General features: G+C 43.2%; 1 protein-coding gene across 2 annotated transcripts in view; it reads left to right on the top strand.

Annotated features, from left to right (window-relative positions):
- The first annotated feature begins 11,486 nt into the window (after window positions 1–11,486).
- The window catches only part of ITPR1 (inositol 1,4,5-trisphosphate receptor type 1), a 307,485-nt gene continuing 296,025 nt past the window's right edge, over window positions 11,487–22,946 (top strand). For both annotated transcript variants that reach the window (XM_021695119.2, XM_021695118.2), the window contains exons 1-2: window positions 11,487–11,578; window positions 15,936–16,006. In XM_021695119.2, coding sequence (XP_021550794.1) covers window positions 11,487–11,578; window positions 15,936–16,006 — 163 coding nt within the window. The remainder of the gene's footprint in view (window positions 11,579–15,935; window positions 16,007–22,946) is intronic.

Genomic DNA, 22,946 nt, shown 5'->3' with positions numbered 1-22,946 from the left:
CGGACATGTGTCATGCAGCTCCTTTTGATAGCTTGGGAGATGTTGCTCAGAACAGTTCTTTGGAGGGCCTGAGGTGTGGGAAATTGTTGAGTGTTAATAAAAGGGAGTGGAGGTAATGAACAGGTAGTGAAACGAAGCTGCTCTCAGGTTGTAATGGTACTGCCCTGCCGAACCGCAGGATGGGGACTCCAGACGTCAGTGTTGACTGCCTCTTGGGTGTGGGCAAAACATGTCACATCTGTGCTTCTGTTTCCTCCTCTGTAGAATAGGTATAAAAATACCTGCATTGGGTCGTTGTTGCCAAGTTGTAGAATAATACATGCTTGCAAGAAGTCTTAGAAGTTAAAACAAAACAAAGCCTCTGTCCTAGAGGAGTGGTTCTCAAGTGGTGGGGTGATTTTGCCCTGCAGGGACTTTTGGCAATGTCTGGAGACTTTTTTGTCACAACCGAGGGAGAGTGGGTACTCCTGGCATCTAGTCGGTAGAGGTCAGGGATGCTGCTAAACATCCTGCGATACATAGGATGTGTCCTCCACAACAGGAAATTATCTGCCTCCAAATGTCAAACAGCCCTGAGGTTGAGAAACCCCGTCCTACAGTGATTTTCCCAGACTGAGTGAGACTTTTCTTGCTCTCTGAGGATGTTAACCTAATTTGATTTGCTGGGGTTTTTTTTTGTTTTTTGGTTTTTTTTGTGGTTCAGGTTGTGAACAGAGAGGTGTCTCTTCAGACTGGGTCTGACTTTAATGTTTTAATAAAATAAATACCACTCCCCCTCCCCCTCATGCCCCAAGTACTGGCTTTGGTTTCTAGAGCCCTGTATGTAGTCTGTTAGCTTTGGCCAGTACATGGCTGTGTGGCCTACAAGAAGTCATTCAGGTTTTTTTGTTGTTGTTTGCTCTTTCCACCTATAAAATGAGGAATTTTAGCTAGATGATCTCTACCCACCAAATATAAAATTTTCTGACTGGCAACTTTGAGCTTTTGATTGGCTTCTCTTATGTTGGCCTTGGAGAATAGGAAACACGAGAGCACACGTCAGAATTGACATCTTTTTTCTAAAATAACCATGTAGATGATGTACCTGTTTGGAGAATAGGTTATTTAGTGGACATGTTTGTGAAAAGGCAAGTAGGTTTATCTTTGTGTGTGTATGTGTGTGTATCTCTTGTGTGTCTAATGAGCAACATTTAAACTAGAGAATTGCCTTGAACTACAGGTTTACAACTGCTGTTTCTGAGATGGTCATAGAGGGCCCTGCTTAAAGTTGAAACTTCTGAGTTGGTGACTTCCTTTGGGACTGTCTGAAAACGAAAGCAGAATGCAATATTTCTATCCTCCGCGAGAAGCGCTTTTTGCAGTAGAATAAATTATCCCTTGATGGGGACACACTGCATTTCTGAGGACAATCTGATCAACTGCTAACTGAACAAGAAGACAAGGAGGGGGCTGCACATAAATGTGTATGAGGGTGGGGAGAGGGAAGCTGCCGGCCCCGGGTGGCCAACTCAAAAATACTGTGTTGCTCATCTTCGTTTCACAATAAAGATGATATTGTCAAGAGTCTTTGCTCAAAGGAAGTTCCAAAATTAACCGTGAGAGTACCTAGTCACAGAAGCAGAGATGGTTGTAAAGAGAGAACCTCTTTCATTGTCTTGGAAGAGTCATCTGCAAATGTAGTAGGCTTTCTCTTCCCTGTATTTACAGCCATATTACCATATATGTACCTGGGCGAGGGCATCTTAAGGAGGCTTGTGCTCCTCTAGAAGGAGTGTCCTTGGCCTCCAGCCAGGAGATCCATCAAATGCGGGCAACTCTTCCTTTTTCCATGCATATTCTTGTTTTCCCTCTGAAAGGCCTTGTGGTTTGCCTGGCTTTGCCCTTGGGGGGCTGCTTGCCCTGAAAGTGAAGTGCGGCTTTTTTTGTGTTTGGTGGCAGCTGTGGCCTCCAGGTCTCATCCATGTTTTGGGGGGACCAGCTGCCGATGGCCTCCTGAATCTCCAGGTGCTTTTAAGTCTTCGTGCACGAGCCCTCCCCTCTCTTCGCTGCCTAGCTTTAAAGGAAGCCTTTTGGTTTTATTCTTTTTCAACAATCATTTTTAAAGCAAGCAGCAATAAAACCAGCACTAAGTCTTTGGCAAAGGCCCTCTGTTTTTTAGGAGGTGGAGGTGATGTGGCTACGCCAAGAAAGAACAGAGAAGACTGATGGATTTCCACTGGCTACATTTTTTAGCGGAAGAATAACTTTCCAAGTGCACTGTACTTTGAGGCCAAGTGGCAAAACTTACTGACTGAAGGGTAGACCCAGAGGGGGCTATGAAGGTGGGATTCAGTCATTCATTCTTCACCTGGCTGTACTTTGGGGGCCTGGGTCTTATTGGGAATAGTGGGGAGAACAGTCTGCTGGAGTTGGCACTGATAAATTCAGATAAATACATCTCACAATGTGTCCCTTGTCTATATCCATTCATCGTGTGAACTTACTGGTTGATAGGGTTAATCCTCAACTAATGGTAAGCCCTCAAAAGTTTAGTAAGTTTAGTATTCACGAGAGTTGAAAATAAAACAAATTAGCCAATAAGAATAATCACAGCAAACAAAAGTGTTTGCAGTGTTTTATTCCTATGTGCTAAGTAAGCCCATTATTTTCTTTTACACATTTAATCCTCAACACAACTTTATGAGGCAAGCTCTCATGATCCCCATTCTGCAGATGAGGAAACTGAGTTCCAGAAAGAGTAAGAAACTTGGTCAAGGTTATAAACTTCCTGTCACACTTAGAATAAAAGGCAGACTCTTTACCCTCACTTGGGAAGTCCCACTGGCCCTGGTTTCTCTCTTCTCTGACCTTACCCTGCACTTTCTTCGTTTCCCATTAATGCTCCAGACGTTGTGGCTGGCTGTCTGTTTCTCGAACTTGCCAAGTTCTTTTCTGCCGTAGGGTCTTTGTACTAGCTGTTGGCTCTGCCTAAAATGCTCTTCCACCTGATTTTTTTTTGCATGACTGCCTCTGTCTTGACTTTCAGGTCTTAGCTTAAATATCTCAACTTGCACTCTCTGACTAGACAAAAGTAAGTTGTCACATGGTCATATCATCCAGTTTCAATTCTCTGCCTAGTACTTAACACTACCCGATTTGTCTTGCCTGTAAACAAACTCTCTCTCTGCCTCATGAGAATATAGGCATCATGGGAACAGGGACCTTGACTGTCTTCTTTTTATTTATATCCTGCACACCTGGTCCAGGGATAGCACGTAGTAGGTATTCAATGAATGTGTTGAATAAAAAGGCGGTTTCAAATCAGGGGGTCCTCTCTAAAGTCCTGCATGTTGTATGTTTTGTATTTTAATCTCGTCCAATTTTTCATATTAATGCAGTATGAGTCCTAAGTACACAGCCAGTGCTGACCCAAAACTTAAAATTTATAGTAGCATTTTTCAAACTTTTGGGTCTCAGGAACTCTTGACATGCTTAGAAACTACTGAGGACCCCAAAACTTCAGTTGATATGAGTTATAACAATCTGTATTTATCTCGTTAGAATTTAACACTGAGAAAATGAACACTGAGACAACACAAAAAAATAAGCCAATCACACATTAATGCGGTAACATTTTTTTTTTAAGGGCGGGGGGGAAGCGTGGAGGGAGAGGGAGAATCTTAAGCAGTCTCCACACCCAGCGCAGAGCCCGATGTGGGGTTTGAACTCAAGACCTGGAGACTGTGACCTGAGCTGAAACCAAGGGTTTACCTACTGAGCCACTCAGGCGCCCCAGTAACATTTTTTAAAAATGAACAACAGCTGTATTTTCCAAAACAAAACAAAAAATTAGAGAGTGGCACTGTTTTACATTATTGCAAATTGTTGGCCATCTGGCTTAATGGAAGATAGCTGGAGTCACATATCACATACCTGTTTCTGCCTTCAGTCTTTGAGACCTCACATGTCCTGCAGCCTCTGGAAAACTCCATTGTCGTGTTGAGAGATGGAGTGAAAAGGTAAATAGAGTGTTGGTGTTATTATGAAAATAGTTAGGACTTTGAAGAACCTCTGAAAGGGTGTTGGGGTGTCACTGAGAGCCACTAGCTTATAGGATAGCTAGGTTATTTAAAAGGTGGGTGGTGGTATGGAACAGGTGAGAGATGGAGAAGTTGAAGGCTTAGGTAGCAGGATGTAATTGATTATCCCTAAGTCTGGATTTTGTTTAGAAATATATGCATGGGGATGCACTTAAGCTGTTTCTGGGGATAAAAAGAAAAAAGAAAAAGAAAAATTGCTTCCCAGCTAAAGCACCTCCTGAATTGCAAAGGACACCGAAAACTTGGAAGCTAGTGGTACTTGTCTTACGTTCATCTTTTTCAGATGGGCAAGATTATAGCAAGCATTCTAGAAGTTCTGCAATGGGATGGGTCATTAAAAAATAATAAAGCGTGGGTTCTTCTCCATGTCTGAGAATAGTAGCTTCAAATATAACTCCCTTTATAGCTGTTACTCTACAACCCTTACTTAGTTTTCCTTGTAGCTTTTGGACTTAGATGGAGTTATGTCCTATAATAGAAATTAGATTGTTTCAGTGCTTTATTGGTCTCAGGTTCTATCACATCTGGTGTTAAAGACATCAAAGTGGAAGCTGTTAAAAATAGATGAGCTATTCCCTGCTAGCCAACTGTTTAAGAAAGGCAAATGATTACAATCCAGGCCTCTGGGGAGTATTTTGAATGTCTTGAGTGATGTATATAAGATTGTCAAAGCTCAGATAATTGGGTGGTCAAATGCTGGAGAGCTTGGAGATCAGGGAAAGAACGGTGCACTGGGGAGGGGGGCAGGTATGGGGGGGGGGCTTAGTTCCTGACACCAGTGCTTAGAAGGACCAAATTTAAGGGCAGCGTCAGTGGGGCTCCCCCCGCATTATAGCCCCAAGGGCCAGGTGGCTTCATCTTAAATAAAGGAGACTTGCTTCTGTGTGTCAATAAAAATCTTCCAATCAGAATATTTGGGTCCTTGGCTTTAGGGTCCATTACTTGGTGTAAATAAAGCTTCTGATTTCCTCCCTTGCCTGTCTAGGATTACGTGATACCTTAGGTAACTTCGTGGTTAATGAAAGTGTTCTAATTTTGTCTCTTTTCAGGAGTTGCTAACTTTTAAAGTCTGAATTGTGTGTAGGCGAGAATTGAGATTTTTTTTTTTTTTTTAGAAAAACGAATATAATGCAATTAGTTCAATGTGTACAGGAGAAATAGATGGGAAAAATTACAATAAGTGAGTTTTCTGCCACAGTCAAAGCTTTTAGCAAAAAGAAAAAATTCAAAACCTATCCTGATGCTTAATATGAATATACTTATTTTTCAGTGAGGCTGTGATTTAGCCTTTCTTAACACCAAAGTGGAAGAGGTTCTAAATATTGAATTATTTCTTTGAACAGGTTTCCACCTCACCCCCTCCCTTCCTCCCACAGGGGCCTGGTTTGATGTTAGAAATGAGAGTGGAGTTCAGGTCTGGTGGTCTTGGTGAGTTTGGGGGCCAAAAAGCAGCAATACCTTGGATGACCTGTCCAAGTATTACTTACCTCCTAGGCTTACAGAGGATTGAAACCTTTCTGGGACTTGTGTTGATTTGTTTCCAACAGTGTCGACAAAGTAAGAAGCATATATCAAGTAGAAGAAGGACAAGTTATGGGCAGAAGTGAGTGAAAGCTTTGGAGGAAGAAAAGTGAACATTTTCATTTCAGTCTCATATGAAAATGAGTATTTAGTAAGGGCCATGTATTGGGCTGAGTACTTTGTGGGGATTATTTCTTTTACCCCTCATGATGACGCTGAGAGATAAGAAAAGTTCCCTCCTCCCCTTTTCTTTTAATCGGTTGATGGAGCTGAAGTTCAGAAAAGTTATGTCAGTTGCTTAAGCACATAAAGCTGGAATTCAGACTCAGGTGTTCTGTTACTAGCCTTTTTAGACACACAGAGGCTGGTCAGTGGGGTAGGGGTACTTTCTGCCAGGGACAGAAGTTAGATATTTTTTTTTCTGGCTCCCAAATTTCTCATAGAAATCTATTAAAAGTTCTAACAAAGCTCTATTCTCTATTTGCTCCAACAGTATAAACTTGATTTTTGTTAGTTTTAGGAAAATAATCACCTAAAAATACTTTACGTTCTTTTAGGTAACAGATAAGATGACACAATTACTTTGGTTCCAAATCTGCTTGTCATGTCCTAGGCACAGTACGAGGCACTAGGATTCAGTAGGAAAGAAGAATTCGGCTGTCCTGTCCTCATGGGCTGACAGTCTAGTGGTGAAGACAAGTTAATAAGCAAACCAGTGAGTTAGCAATTTTCGGACAGTGGTAGCGCCCTAGGGTAATGAGGGTACCATGTGGGGAAGAATGTCAAGCAGCAGTTACAGCTTGTCCAAAGGCACCTAGCACATTGGGGGATCTGGAGAAAGTTCAACATGGCCAGAGTGTAGAAGGCAGATAGAGAGTACATAGAGATGAGGAGGGGGAGGTAGGCAAGGACCAGATCATGAGGACTCCCAAAGAGATTTTGGAATGTTTTAAGCAGGGGCATGACATGGTCTGATGTATGTGTCTAAAAGATCATGCTGGGGGGAAAAAAAAGATCATGCTGGTTGTATGTGTAGAATAGATTGAGGGGGCAAAGAAGGATTCAGAGAGAGTCTTTATGCAGCCCAGTTGAGAAATGATCCTGGCTGAGATTTGGGTGGGGGCAGAAGAGTTAAAAAGAATTGGAGGATTCGAGAGCTAGACTAAAACTTAAGATCAGTAAGATTTGATGCTCAGACTTCATTATTTGCTAAATTATTTACCAGCACCTACCATGTGCTAGGCATTGTGATTGGAATAAAATGGTTTGCAAAACATCCCCAGACCAACTGATCTTGCTTTAACTAGGACAGGGGGTGGGATAGGGAAGAACATGGGCAAAGGCCCTGTGGCAGGGATAAGGAGAGGGAAGACTGGAGGTGCTTCAGGCTTTGCAGTGGTAGATGACATGGGTAGGGAGAAAGAGCAACAGATTGGGCAGATGGGTAAATTCTTTTTGGTACATTGAGATGCTGTTGGTATCCAGGAGCTGAATCCCAGTAGTTGTTGGCCATGAGGTACAGATTTAGGAGGTACAGATTTAGGAATTATAGAAGTCACAGGAGTCAGTAGAGGGGACAAGATGACCAGAGAGAGTGTAGAAAAGGCAAAGAGCAACACAGATTCTGAGACCAGAGATTTGGAGGACCAGTACCTCTGGTTTCTGTTCTCCAAGGATCTCTCTGAATTTGTGTTTTTATTCTTTTGAGTAGAATCAAATGTCCCTTTTCATTACACATTGCTCAGGGAGCAGTTTCAGTGGACAGAGACCTGGAGCTGAGCCAGCGGGCGGTGTGAGGCTCCCCGCTGAATGAGGAGCCTGACTCAGGGCTCAGTCTCAGGATCCTGAGATCGTGACCTGAGCCAAAGTCAGATGCTCAACCAACTGAGCCACCCAGGTGTACCCCCTCCACCCAACTTTAAACAGAGGATCCTTTCCTTTGCTGAGTTTAAATTTTGAAGCCCTAGAATCTTCCTGAATTCCACTTCATCTCATTAAAAAATAATAAAGAGCCAGCGTTGAGGAGTGAAAGTCTACCAGTCTCTGTACCAAGCACTTTTCATGCACTGTTTCATCTGTTCCTTACAACAACCCCCATAGTTAAGTGTTATCCTCATTTTCCAGATGAAACAAAAGCAGAGAGGTTTAAGTGGGCCGGATGGCAGTGTTGGGCTAATAATCATAGCTTGTATCCAGAGAGAAGGTTGGAGCTCTGCAACTGACCACCTGACCCTTCTCATAGATGTTGTGGGACCAACTCAGAGTTTATTAACAAAGAGCCCTGGGTGTCGATACAGTGTTTGATGTCCCAGGGTCAGGCAGATGGCAGGTTGGCACTGGCTGTTTTTGTACTAAGGGGTCCTCAGCCACTGTGTGGGCAACATGGGAGCACTGGGTCCAGCTGTGAGAAGTTGGCCAGCACAAGTGGTCCAGGATCAGATAAAGAGACAGGTTCTCCCACCCTGTTCTGAACAACAGGAAGTCTTCCAAAAGATTGCTGCCAGGTCCATCACACACTGGTTGACTTTCCACCTCCTCCCCTCCAGGCTCCAGAGGCCTGTTCTGTTCACTTTCTTGGCCTTTGTTTTTCCTTCCAGGATGGCTGGTGATTGCCTCAGGACCTCTCCTCCCTCTCTCCCTTATCCTCCTCTTCTTCTTCCACTTAACTAATGGTAGGTGAGGGGAGACCTCTAGAGCTGCCAGGCAGACCAGGAAGGCTTTTGCCCAGTCTCTTTTGAGGAGACTTATGGCTTGAGACCCTTGGGAAAGAACTGCACTCCCCTACCCCCCATTTTTGTTTTTTTTCTTTAAAATTGGGACCTCTGGCAGATTGCCCATTTGAGGATCATTAACTGTGGGGGATGTCCTGATTGTTTTCTAGGAAAAACGTAAAATATGGCTAAAGTTTATTATTTAGTTTTCTACTTAATAAACATGGTCAGGAAGAAGATTAATTTCTTTTTTCTGACTTATCCAAGTGTTATGTGGCCATGGTGGAAAAATGAGGAAACACCAAAATAGAAAAAGGAAGAAATAGAATTGGGCATAACACAGAAAATCAGGTCTTTGTAATCTTACCACCCAGGAAATAAGGGTGGTTGACGTTTTACTCCCCTGTTCCAAGAGTCGTTGTTGATGAGAAGCTCTGCTTAAGAGTCAGGTAGACCTGAGTTACAACCCTGGCCTTGGGCATCTTCACCTTTGTGTACCTTGGTTTCCCCAATAATAAAATGAGAATAATAGTAGTACCCGCCTCACGTGGTGGTCGTGAGGCTTCAGTAAGAGAACATTTGTAAAGGCCATAGCACAATGGGGGGGGCATGATGATGCTCGATAAAGGTTAGTCATCATTATTAGAAATGGTAACACTGCAGGGCTGTGCTAGAGAAACACTGTGTCTAGACATCTGTTTCAGCGATCACCTGCAGGCAATATTGAGTGCATCACTCCAGAACACTGAGTTGTGTCTGCTTCTTTCCATGAAGAGCCTGGAATCTTTTAGTCAGGTAACCAGGTGGTGAGGAAAGCTAAGAAAACCAGGGTCACACTGCTACTTCCTGGCCTGGTCTCCACTGGGGCCAAATGGTCCAAAGGACAGAGTTAGTCACACTAGACGAGGCCCTCCTGACTGAGCTGAGGTCCTGTACCAGCACTCCCCTGCGTCCTTTGGGGAGGCCAGAGTGTGAACGCACCAATTTGGTGTGTCTCAAAATCAAACAGAACTTGTTTTCCAAGAATCAGTCCCAGAACTGTGTTGACTTCCTGACCCTTTATGATAAGTCTTTTAAGTATAAGCACATAAGGGAAATATTAATGCCCTTAGTGTTTTTCATTTGTGCCACTTTTTTGGATGTTGTTTAAAACATTGGTTTGCCTTTGGGCATTAGGAAGAAATGACAAAATGATAGATTCGATTCTGGAGAGTGGAACTTGGCTGGCAGATTGTCCGTGTGCACATGATTTGTCACGGTCTACAGATGCTGACTGTTTTGTTTGAGAATGTGTTCTCCTGTGCTCCCTTTCTCTAGGTATAAGTTCAGGTTCAGTGAAATGGTCTTTCTCTTGCCAGGTCTGGGTTGTTTGGAGGAATTGGTTTTTCCTTATAGATTCTCACAAACAATGAACTGAGGTTCATTTTCAGTTCCTTTTCAGCACCTGGCACTCCTTCTAAATAGGAGAAATGCTTCCCTAGCTTTCCTGATGATCATTGCTGCACAGTTTTAATGGAAAACAAACTTGGAGCCCAGAAAGCAATTTCAGGAGAGAATACTTTTCCACGCCGTTACAACTCTTGTGGCTTTGCAGGTGAATGATTTCTAGCCAGGGAACTTGAGCAAAGACATTGGAAAAGACGTTTAAGGGGCTCTGGGTTTGGAGGAGAGATCCTGGGAAGACCTGGGTTACCCTGTGCATCTACACCAGATGCCTGATGAAGCCATGGGGAGTTAGCTGGGGTCCACCCCAGCACACTGTCTTCCCACATCACTGAGCTTGGTGTTTGTTTTTTATTTTTATGTATATATATATGTATGTATGTATGTCTTTCTTTGAGAGGGGGAGGTGTAGAGGGGGAGAATCTTAAGAGGGCTCTAGGCCCAACACGGAGCCTGATGCAGGACTCAATCTCAAGACCCTGAGATCGTGACCTGAGCCAAAATTAAGTCAGACATTTAACTGACTGAGCCACCCAGGTGCTCCTAAGCTTGTTTTTTATTTTATTGTATTTATTTTTAATTAGGTTAGTCACCATACAGTACATCATTAGTTTTTGATTAAGCTTGTTTTTTAAATGTTAAATTAGTTTTTTATAATTGGCTCCCACTCCTCAATATTTATGGCCCTCAGGAAGACTATTCCTTTGTCATGTCAGTATTTTTGTTGATACTTGTGTGTGTGTGTGTGTGTAATCATTTCTGGGCTGTGGAGAGATTTTCTGGAACTTAGAGCCCTTTCTAGGACTGCCCCTAACTAGCCATGTGTATCCCTGACCGGGGTTCTCACTGGGCCTAAGCTGCATTATTCTTGCCTGCATTGACATGGGTTTGGACCAGGTGCTAAGAACCTTTCTCCTCCTGCAAGTGTTTGGGTGAAGGAGAAGGAAAGAGATTGAAACAGCATTTGGATGAAGTGGGTACAATTGTTGAATTTTTTTTTTTTTTTAGATTTTATTTATTTATTTGAGAGAGAGAGAACACATGAGAGGGGATAGGGTCAGAGGACGAAGCAGACTCCCCGCTGAGCAGGGAGCCCGATGCGGGACTCGATCCAGGGACTCCAGGATCATGACCTGAGCCGAAGGCAGCCGCCCAACCAACTGAGCCACCCAGGCGCCCCAATTGTTGAATTTTTAAAAGGCCACTAGAGCTTTGTGGTATTTATTGCTAGGTTTCCTTTTATTAATTTTGTTGCTTTCGTACCTCAGCACAGGCACTGCCAGACCCAAGTTATACACCAGGTGTTTCCTTCTGCCTTCACATTGCCTGAGGCAGATTGAGTATGTTAATGTTTTATAAGTCAGACTTTCCAACTCCTAATCACTGCAAGTTGTTGGCTGACTTCCCTGCAGTCTTTAGATTCACTATTCATTATCGAGGGTCCTCAATTTGTAGAATCGGATTTGGGTGTGGTTGTGTTAGAAACCAGCGTTATTGTAGTTGGAATATCCTGAAATAAATGATATATGGAAAAAAATGTTGTTGCATATGTCCTTGCTTGGCTCATTTAAGTGCCTGCCTGTCACACACTCATTTAAATTTGACTTTTAAGTAGGGCGCTTTGGAAAATTGAGCTAAGCCAACTCTCAGTGACTTTTTTTCCCCCTCTGAGCATTTCTTTCCCTCTAATAATGTTGCATATTTTACTTTGTCTAGGCTTTTCAAGAAAGACATGTCTGACAAGATGTCTAGTTTCCTGCATATTGGAGACATTTGTTCTCTGTACGCGGAAGGATCGACAAATGGATTTATTAGCACCTTGGGGTAAGAGCACCTGATATCTTGTGTGGCAGGATTTCTTTAAGACCTCTTAATGCCAGCTTAAAAACGGATTTTCCTAAGATAAGAATGTTAGCATTTGACTTTGGTTTTTCCAGGGGCAATTGGAATCATGATACCAAATCTCATGTTAGCCAGGTTTACCTCTGGCACAAAAATACTCTTTTCCTGTAAGTCCTGGAAGTGCAATATCTCATTAATTAGGACTCTTGTAATTCAGAATTTATTATAATTTCCTATTCCTTATATAAGGGGGAAAGTGCAGAGTATACGGGATAAAATTTTAGTAGTATTTTTTACAGACCCCAAAGAAGTGCTTTTTAGCTTTCATAAAAGCTCTTATTTTCATATGCTGACTTGTTTGTCATTTAAGCAAAACCAGAACTTCTCCGATGCTTATCTCTCTTCTTTGAAGCAGAACCTTGCCTATTTTAAATTGCAGTGTGCATTTGAAAGTTACATATTGCACAAAGTTCTGTAAATCAGATTTTTGTTCTTTTGTGCTGTCTTCAATTTTTACCCAACTTTTAAGAGAGTAAGTACATTCCACAATGTCTTTATTTGATTATCTTCTCCCTTCTCCTCCTCCCGTTGTTGAGAAGAGGAAAGGAGAAGTGAAATAGCCCCAAAGGCAGAAAGAAGCATAATGGAGAATCAAGATGGTTAACTCCAGAAGACATATGAATGGTCTAGATTGTCTTTGTGTAGAAAGGAGGAGTTAGGCCCTGGGGTGGAATTGTTGAATTTGGCAGGAGCTGATCTCAAATGTGGGAAAGGAAAGCCAACACTTTCTCTAAGAACCTCATTCTTAGAGTAGCCAGAGCCTTTCTTTTAATCATAGCTATTATTTAAAGCATGCTTGGTCTCTGGTATTTGTGCAGAATGAGTACTCTCAGGCTCTCATTCAGGTCACTCCGGGCTCAAGGAGCAAATTATTTCAGATATAGAAGTATACCTCGGGTGCCTGGGTGGCTCAGTCAGTTAAGTGACTGCCTTCGGCTCAGGTCATGATCCTGGAGTCCCGGGATCAAGTCCCGCATCGGGCTCCCTGCTCGGCAGGAAGTCTGCTTCTCCCTCTGACCCTCCCCCCTCTCCTGCTCTCTCTCTCCCATTCTCTCTCTCAAATAAATAAATAAAATCTTTAAAAAAAAAAAAAAAAGAAGTATACCTCAATTGGACCTCATTGTATAAAAATTTTGTTTTCAAAAGTCATCCGATGAAAAGCAGTCATCCCTGACTCTGTGATCCCCAAATCCAGTGACTGTTTCTTGGTCCTTACCTTTTTTTTTTACCTCTCAACACTGAAGACCCATCCTTCATGATTTATCTTCTGTGGGTTTTGGCAAAGAGGCCCTTTGCCGCTTGTGCCTCTCTCATTGTCCCTTTTTACTTCTTGGCTGATTCCTTCCTTTTTCTTTCCCTCATGTTGGAATCTTCCATCCTCTTGTTTTTCAGCAGGTAAAGCAATGGTAATAAGTAGCAGGGGTCACCACTTCCACGAATCCTGTGGATGTTTATAGCACTGTGCTAAGGACTGTCCATACATAATGCCTTTAATTCCTAAACACATCTTTATAGTGAGCGCTATTACTGCTCTTTATGGAGGCAAAAAACCTTGGAGCTTCAGAGAGGTGAGGTCACCTGCCCAGGGTTTCACAGCTATGAGCATTCCAGACTCCAGGACCAGTGCTTCTAACAGCTGACCTTGGCAGGGTAGACTTTCCATTCTCTACCTTTCCTGACTATCTGTCTCTGGCAAATTGGCTCACCACCCTCCTCACTGTCTGCCCACAGCTCTTACCTGGCTGCCTTGTGAAACCTCAGTCCCACCTTATGCCTCATCTTTTCTCTGTGGCCCCGATTTCTTGTAATAGTGCCATTGCCCCTCCAGTCACCCAGGCTCACTTCCAGTCGGTAGCTGAGCCCACTTGTGGCAGCCCCTGAAATCTTAATGCCACCTTTCCCTTCATCCTCTTCTTCCAGAGCATCTGTTCTTAGAATTCCTATCAGGTACAAATTATTTGCTTTATAGGAGTTTTCCTCAAGCATTATAAACAAATTATTGATAAGATTCCCTCTCCCCCACCCTCCACTTTTTCTTTAACGTGCAGATGGTACATTTTGAATTTGGGGCTCTAATACTTACCTCAGATGAATATTCCTTTGGTTCAAAATGGACTTGGAAAATAAAGTTTGACCTTTTTCCTTTTAATATCTTTAACATTTATGGAGCACTAGTGTGACTGACAGTTTTTGTGGAACTTGGCATCTAGCTCCCCAGCCACATTCCATTTGTATAGATGGTGATTACCTCCCCAATGGCTTTATTGACTCCTTGAGCTTCAGAACTTGAGTTGGACCTTGGAGGGCCTGTGTGCGTGCACATGCAGTATCAGAGGTGTGCTTCTGAATCACGTGAGGAACGTGTTAAAAATAAAAGTTCTCAGGTGCCATCCTGGAACACAGCTTTGATAGGCCTGGGGATGATGGGGACCTGGTATCTATATTTTATAAACAAAGTGTGAGGAACATCACCCTCCTTGAGACTCCTTGAGACCAGCTCTTTAATTTTACAGATGAAGGAACTGAGACCAGGAGGAATGAAATAACGTATTGTCAAGCTGCTAGTAGGTGGCAAAGGGCCATCTACAATTCATTTGTCTTCTGGCCTAGACTGGGGCCCTTTCTCTTACCCCTTAACCCAGCCCTATATTGGATTCCAAGGCACTCCCACCACTTCATATACTATGTTAGATCTGGTAGCTTTACTGTATTTACATCACAGGGGCTCCAGGTGGAAGTTTTCTATGTGCACATTCTGTTCTTGATTTTTGCATAAAAACTCAAGCCATTGACCACACTCTTCCTCTTCTTGATGGAGAGAGGTCTTGTGTCTTAGACCCAAAGGCAGAAAGCTGCTGGTGGGCTACTCTGGCCGCTTTGATTCACCTACCACATAGATAACTGAGCACCTTTCCTGGGCAGGAAAAAGTACTAGCCGTGGGCATCTTTTGGGCCCCAAAAGCAGGCACTTCTCTGCCCCTAGGAAGCTCTTAGCCTACTGCACCATTTGTGCTTCATTCAATGAGGTGAGGAGAGGCAGGGAATGCCGGCTCCAGGAAAGGCTCAGGAGGAGGGCCTTCGTGGTGAAGATGGGGGCCCTGAGTCAGTCTTGAAAGACAGGCCAGACTTTAGGAGGTGAAATGGAATTTTGGAGGAAGGGGCAGTAAGAGTAAAGGCAAACTATTTAATGGTGCCTTGCCTTTGGGATAAGGAGCAGCACAGACTAATGGAAGAAACCCCAGAAAACCATAGTATATTGGTTGTCAGCAAGTTCTGTGGTCACTTGGCAAATGACCAATACCTGTTTTAGGAACTTGGATAAGTCATTTAAACTTCTTAGCCTCGGGACACCTGGGTGGCTCAGTCAGTTAAGCGTCTGCCTTCGGCTCAGGTCATGATCCTGGGGTCCTGGGATTGAGTCCCACATCGGGCTCCTTGCTCGGCCGAGAGCCTGCTTCTCTCTCTGCTTGCTGCTCCCCCTGCTTGTGCTCTCTCTCTCTCTCTCTGACAAATGAATAAATAAAATCTTAAAAAAATAAAAATAAACTTCTCAGCCTCAATTTCCTCATCTGTTCAAAAAGCACATTATTTTAAATCTGTTCTTCTAAAATTGTACATGTTAGTTTGGTCAGTCTGCACTTCTAAATACTGGGTCTGTATATAAGTTGGGCCTGGTTGTTTATTTATAACTTTTTGCACTTTCCCCACCTCCATTTCGATTTCCAGTAATACCATATGATTCTCTCTGCGGGCAGCTTCTCAGATGGCCTCAGGCACAGTTAGTTCCTGGCTGTATTTTGTTCTTCTTTCTCTATAGCCCTTAGGGTATATTCTCTTTATTAATTTGCTTTTGTGGCTCTTGCACTAGCCTTGAGCTCCCTCAGGGCAGGGCCTGGTTCATATTCATCCTCACATTGCAGGGCCCAGTACTGTGCCTGGCACCAAATGGACCCCTCAGCTACCATGAGCTGAATGTGTTCACTCCTTGGTACGCCTCCCGACTTCAACATTTTGCTCAAATCCATCATGGATATGGTTAAGGGAAAAGAGCCACAGAAAACAGTAGGTTAATATGTGCATTGCAGAAGCAGAACCTGGGCTTTTGGATTAGGTTTAGCTCCCTGCATGGGAAACCTGTAGCGTAAACAGGCCCCTGGCAGGAGAACATGGTCATCTAAGTTTTGTACAGGAACAGCACTGGATGTTCAATTTTTGCATAGTGCTTAGGTTTTGTTTCCTTAGACTTGGCTTGATATAGCATTTATCCTTGTCTTCACAGCCTGGTTGATGATCGTTGCGTTGTACAGCCAGAAGCCGGGGACCTTAATAATCCACCCAAGAAATTCAGAGGTAAGTTGATGACCTTGGAGTGGGCACCTCCCTCATTTGAAAATTCATCAGATGTGTTGCTGTGTGTGTGTGTGTTTAATAAGCAATTGTAGGTTTATTTACTTATAGTTTTTAAAGTATGATTTTAATTCCAAGCTTTGTGACCTTTTGAAAATGTGTAAGTTCAGTGTCAAGATTGGAATTAGAGCCTTCATTTGTATATTGCATACATGTTGATCAGTGCAAATTCAGCTTAAAGCCTTACATTTGTGCAACTATGTCCTTAAACAAATAGGATTTATGGATCTCGTCACAAGGAACATGTGTTATTGCAGCAGATCTCACTCTGCCTTTGGGGGCTCTGGTATTCTTAGATGCTTCAACCTGGAGGGAGAAGGTGTCGGTTATTGCCCTTAGTTTTTGTTAAAAGACCTACTCAGGATAGCCTTCCTACCAGTAGCTTCTCACTACTGGCTTTCTTTTTAGGCCTCTTATATTTGGTATCTTCCTCTGAAGGTAGCTTTAGTTTATTCCAGAAGGTGCTTAAAATATAGTTGGGATGTTAAGATGTTAAACAATTTGTTTTTCTTCTTTGCTTTTGTGGTTCATAGTTCTCAACTCCAGCTGCATAGTAGAATTACCTGAGAGAGATTTAAAATTAAACAGATACTCAGGGCCCCACTCCAGACCAATCAAATGAATCTCTCGAGGTATGGGCCTGGGCACTGGCATTTGTTTTTTAAGCTTGCCAAGTGATTTTTTTTCTAATATTGAGTTGGGGTTGAGAACCCATTGGGTTAGTATTTGACTCATGGCCTCAGTCCCAAAGGGCTCAAATCTTGCCATTTTTAGGTTACATCATTTGAGTGAAAAGTTCTTACTGTTAGTTGATGTAGAAACTGTTTGACTTTTTTGGGTAAAAGCTAAAGGAATTAGAATAAAATAGAAGGCAGACGTTCAGATGGAGAGAAGCCATTTAGAAGATGTTTGGTGTTGAACTGCATCCAGTTGGCATGAGACTATCAAGAGAATATTTTCACCTGGGAGGTGGTGAGGGGGACTGTTGAAAAAGAAAATTGTTGCCATAAGCCCTGTGCCACAGGATCCTGAGCAGCTGTGGCCCTTGTGGCCTTTTCTTTCCAATCCTTCCTCCGTGGCTTTTTCCAGAACAGAATCCTGAATGCAGCAGAAATCAAAGATTTGATCTAATAATAATAATCCAGGCAGTTACTTACGGAATTAATTCTCTACACTGAATAATAAAATATGCCTCAGTTTATCTTTTTTTTTTTTTTAAGATTTTATTTATTTATTTGACAGAGAGAGACACAGCGAGAGAGGGAACACAAGCAGGGAGAGTGGGAGAGGGAGAAGCAGGCTTCCCGCCGAGCAGGGAGCCTGATGCGGGGCTCGATCCCAGGACCCTGGGATCATGACCTGAGCCGAAGGCAGACGCTTAACGACTGAGCCACCCAGGCGCCCCTCAGTTTATCTTTTTAACAGGGCCAGGATCAGTAGACTCTGTGCCAGGTGCTGTGCTAAGGGTTCTGTGTACATTTTTAGCTCATGGGTTCATCTGTCCACCCTGTGAGGGGATTGAAGTCCTCAAAGGTTGAGGTTAAGTGTCTTGTCTGAGGTCACACAGCTGGTGATGGATGGAGTAGGAGCTGTAGGTCTCAACTTTGGCTAAAATCACCTGGGGGACTTGGAAAACTGATGTTGAAGTTCCAACCTCAAGGATGGTCATTTAATTTGGCATTGATGGTTTCCTTTCTTCTTTTTTTTTTTAAAGCTTCCCAGGTGATTCTTCTGTATGGCCAAGGTTAAGCACCACTGCTAATAGAGCCTGGGCTATAAACTCCTGGCTTTATTACTTAGGGGTGAGCTGGTTGGAGTGTGGCTTATGCAGCTGGAGCCAAGTGGAAGGCGCTCATTGCTTGGATTCAGTGTGAGCTCTTATCCCATTCTGCTCACAGGCCTGCTAGCTGTGAAAGGAACCTGGGAAAGATGTTCATTCCCTGTACAAAGTGAGCTAGTGGCTATTTGAATATGGGGTTTAGAATGTTAAAATAAACAGGACCATAGCCAGGGCAAGTCAGAAGACATATTTTCCTGGCACTAGGGTCAAAGTGCCTGGTGCTTCGATAGATATCTGGTGGCCGATTGAAGGGACTGTTCTGAGGTAAAAGTGACAGTCTGATAGAGTCCATTTGGAAAGAACCAAACTTTGTTTATGGCCCAGCCTGGTTCTACAGGTGGTCACATGACAGTGACCTGATATATGTTGACTGCTTTTCCTCATAAATTAAAAATAAAGGTTTCTAGGTTGTGAGGTGCTTTGCACTTGTGGGAAAATCTGGTTCCAAACAAGCCCTGCTGCAGGCTTTGCAAATGTAGGTCAGGACTGCCTAGATTCCTCGTGCTGCACCTGAGGCCCTCGGCATGCAGGTGAGGGGCCCAGGCAGAGGGCCTTGGAGATCTCCCCCTTGGAATCTGGGCAGTGAGGATTTAAACACTTTCCAAAGCAGCCCTTCAGTTCTAGTATAGCATTCTTTGAAAAAAAAAAAAATTTTTTTTTTCCCCTAAAATGAAGAAACCGATTTCTCTTTTGGAAGCGATTATTGCCTTTCCAAATACAAGTGTATTTTGAAGTTGAAGTAATTTTGATATTTAGAAATTGTGCATAGGGCAGTTGGACAATTTAGAGGCATTTCTAGTCCATTTCCTTGCCGTGCCATTACACCCTGGAGTTTAACAAACATATGGAAAAGTGAGATGCTGGCAAGCAGCCGGCTAGGATGATGGAGTCTTTATCTGAGCAATCAGCAGAGCTACATTTAGTCATTTGGATTTGTTGTTGCTTCCATTGTTTCCTTGCCAACTTATTTCCTATATTGAGAACCATCATAACCTGTTCTTAAGTAAATGGAAACCAAAGGCCTATTTATGTAATGCTCCCTATGGCTTCTGACTTGGGGTTTTTTAATTTTGTGAGCTCCTCTTGAAACCTGCCACCCTCGTGGTGAATAGCATAGGCCCTAGGATCAGGCTTTCTGGGTTCAAACCAAGTTCTTAGCTGTGTGACCCTGGACAATTGCTTAACCTCTGTGAGGCTTGGTTTTCTTTTCATTCCCAGTACTTAGTACAGAGGCTCGCACTCCTAAATGGTGGCAGAAGGGAATCCTATGCACGAATCCTTTAATGATATGAGAATATTGTTTCTCATTTTTGTGTCTAAATGCTTTTGTGGGTAGGGGTGTGCATGGGGACCCAATGGCCTAGATTTGAGTCCTGGCGTTCCCATATATAAGCTAAGTGGCCTTGATAGATTACTTTTTCTGAGCTTGTTTCCTTACCTATAAAATGGGTGGGAGGGAAGAATTCTTTCCCTGTAAAGGTAATAGGATTGAAGATAATATGGCCAAAGAACCAAATAGAGTATGTGGTTGGTACACAAGATCTGGTCAGTAACTGGTAGCTGTTATTTTCCCCAGTAGATGCAAAAGAGTTAAAATCTTGAACACACTTCTTTCTGATGGGTAAAAGTACATTACCAAGTGAATTGCCTTTTTTTTTGGTGATTCCCTTGAATGTATCTTCCACCCCAGACTTCATCTATAGGAAGGAAAGACTGGGTGCATATCTGGTTCACTTAAGCTGAGACCTCCTTCATTGTCCACATGAATTTTGGTCAATGGCCCCTGTCCTCTAGGTGATGAGAAGAGCAGCGATGTAGATGAATTCAGTCACTTTAGTCCTTTAGCTAATGCGGTACCATTTGGAAGCACCAGTGTCCATGGCAGGTAAGACAGAATCTCTCTTCTCCCTGATTTGTGCTGGCTTTGCTCATAATTTTGAAAGAAAAAAGGAAGAGAGACATCAGATTGAAACCAGCAATAGAAACTTTGTGGTTATGGAATTCTTTCTCTAGATGACATTTTCCTTTTCCACCCCCAGCTGTCCCTTTCCCCTACTAAATATAATGGCGTCTTCTATAAAGAAAAGAAGGAAATTAACTACCAGTCTTGCTTTGATCCCAGAACCTTTACTGTTTTAAATGTGACTTCCAGGGGTGTTGGAGGAGAAACAAGGCCTGGGGCTCTTGGGAAATAAGATAGGCATTAGTGTTGAACATGCCATTTATTGTGTAATCTGCTTTTTCAGATTGGGGCAATGGCCAAGTTCTTACCCTCAAAACTTCATCTTCTCCATTGACCTCCAGTTCAAGAGGTCAATCTTGGCCCCCAGTTTTTTGTGTTTTGTTGTTGTTGTTGTTGTTGTTATTATCTTGGACAGATGCTACCATATCAATGTGAGCAAAGAGTGAGAAGTTTTTAACCTTGCAGGAACCCCTTAGTTTCAGAAGAAAAGTTGTTTGCAAGGAAACTCAGCTTAATGTAGGGAGAAGTTTGGGCAGGGAAAGGTGAGGAGAAAGGAAGCATTCTGAGATCATTCCATGGTTTATATGAATTGGGGCAGAGGTAAGAGATCAGGCTGAGAGTGTGGATGTTCAAGGTAAGTATTTTTCTTGTCCCGTGTTTCTCTCTTCCTCCAATCAGGTTGCTTTCAAGCAAAATAACCCGCTCAGCTAATGTGTCGTGAAAATGGGTGTTCAGCTCAGGGGACATTGAAGCCCTGCTGTGTCCCAGCTGTTGGCCTTGCTGATGAGGGGACAAGATGAGTTACATAGTCCCCCTTGCTTTCAGGAGTCTTAGGGTTTTATGGAGAAACAGACCCACATTATAAATAATAGTAGCCAACATGAATAGAGCATTTACTTTGTGCTGAACGCTTCCCATGGATTATCTCTTTTAATCCATGTAACCTACTCATGAGGTATAGCTACTGATGTTCCCATTATGCAGACGAGGAAATGGGTATTCTAAGAAATTGAGTAACTTGCCCATAGTTAGTTGCATGTCACTTAGAATGATTATCATTCATTCCCCAAACATTATCAGACACCTCCCGTGTACCAGCTCTTTATAGTCGAGGAAGGAAAGATACCTTCTCACGGAAGTCAATGCCCGTGCACACTTAACATCTCTGAGGAACTTGTTTAGAGTAAATTGTTGTTTACACTGCAGCTCTTTATATGCAAGTAGAGGCAAAGCACATGAAGTATCTTTGAACAAAGTGTAAAAATTGCCCCTCCAGTCTGTAGTTTGCTGGGGCAAAGTGGATGATGATACTCCTCATGTTCATTCTCTGGTTTAGCTCTGCAGCACCTCCTCAGCCCAGGGTGCCTGATGCCATTTTGGCTGATGAGTGTTGAGCATCTGGCCCAGTGTCTTATGACATGTGAGAGAGTGAGGCCAGAACCCTCTTCCAAAGGCCCGGGCGCAGTGCTTTTACTCTTCTGTGCCCTGTGGGCCCTTTTCCACACAAAGCACTAGGGTTTCTTCAAGCTGTGAACCCTGTCACCTCCAGTCTCTAAATGAAAATGGGCCAAGTTATTACTTTTCTTCTGCTATCTGCTGAAGCTCTTAACTTGGATTTAGGACCATTTAAATGAGGAAGAAAGCCAAATGAGAAGGTGAAAGCACTGGATCCTTTCGACTTAATGCGTTTTTAACTACCACCAGGACAGTCTGTGGGATACGCAGCATGTTACCTACAACTTGAGTCCTGTTTGTAGTGGGAATGGAGGTCTGGGCCGGTATAACACCGTCTCTGGGTATCTCCAAGTTGACTGACAACTCCTGATTGCTCAGCAAGTGTCCCGCTTAAAACAGTGACAGCCTGGAATCACAGTCTTGGGACGATCCTGGGAAGAAGAGTATGTTGCTTGGGACGATCCTGGGAAGAAGAGTAGGTCCACTCTTGAACCTAAAGCCCTTGTGCCCTTGTCACTTTCACTGTGATTTTCCTCAGTCCCAGAGTGCTTACTCTACATCAGCCCACCTATTAGGGGGCTTGTGGACTGAGTTAGGATGTTTTGGTTGAAAGAGGTTTCGCATCTCAGGCAAGCTCTTGCAGCCCCCCAGCAGCTTTGAAAGGGGCCTCAAATAAGAATGGCATTATTCATGGTTGGGGGGATAAGAAGTATTTGAGTACCTGCGGCCTACTTACCTGATCATTGTCTTGCTTGTGTTTCGGTTGAGGTAGGCAGTGGTTCTTAGCCCATGTGGGAAAACTGCTAAGGCTGGGGTGAAGAGCACCATCTGACCTGAGAGCCACTGTCCAGCCCAGGGTCTGCGGCCAGCTGCTGTGATACCGTGGGGGAGTCATTCCATCTCTCCAGGCCTCAGTTTCCCTATCTGTTAAGTGGGATATAGGTGAAGTAACTTCCAAGATCTCTTCCAGCTTGAAGCTTTGTGACCGGTGCCAGAAACAGGCCAGTTAACATTTCACAAGAGGGCATTGATGTTCAGGAGTCTCATGCTGTCCAGAAGTAGGTTCTTATTTCTTTGGGGTTGCAGATCTTCTCAGTTCTCGGTCAAGATAAGACAAATGGATGGAAACAGCCAGGCCTTACTCTGGGGCCAGATGGGGACACAGCTAGGTCTTGGGTTGCAAAGGCCTCTGGACTACAGTGACCATAACAAACTCACTGGTTTAGCTTTCTTTCAAACCACCCTCCTTTGCTGCACATTGTCTTAATTGTTGCTAGGCAACATTCTTTCTTTCTTTTGGCAACGCATTGAAGGAACGAACCCATATCTTAGTTTTAAGTACCCACATGCAAAGGGGAGGGCCTAACTTAAAATTTGTTTGTTCTTTTGATTCTAATCCATGACGGGCCTCTCACAGTGGGGGTAAAGGAGTTAGTTTCTGCTTATCTTGTTAAATAAAACAGAAAAATCCGTCTGTTTTAGGTGCTTGTTAAGGATACGCTTTGAGGCATATTGAAGGTTTTATGTGTACATGCGCATGCGTGCAGTTGCTTTGTAGAAAGTCTCTTTTGACTTTGTGTTGACAAAATCAATTCAAATTTAATAAAAAGATTAGTAGGTTTTTT

The sequence above is a fragment of the Neomonachus schauinslandi genome, chromosome 1 (genome assembly GCF_002201575.2).
Source record: "Neomonachus schauinslandi chromosome 1, ASM220157v2, whole genome shotgun sequence".
In the NCBI taxonomy this organism is placed as follows: domain Eukaryota; kingdom Metazoa; phylum Chordata; class Mammalia; order Carnivora; family Phocidae; genus Neomonachus; species Neomonachus schauinslandi.
Note: the sequence above shows the minus strand (reverse complement) of the source record. Positions and strands in the feature narration are given on the sequence as shown.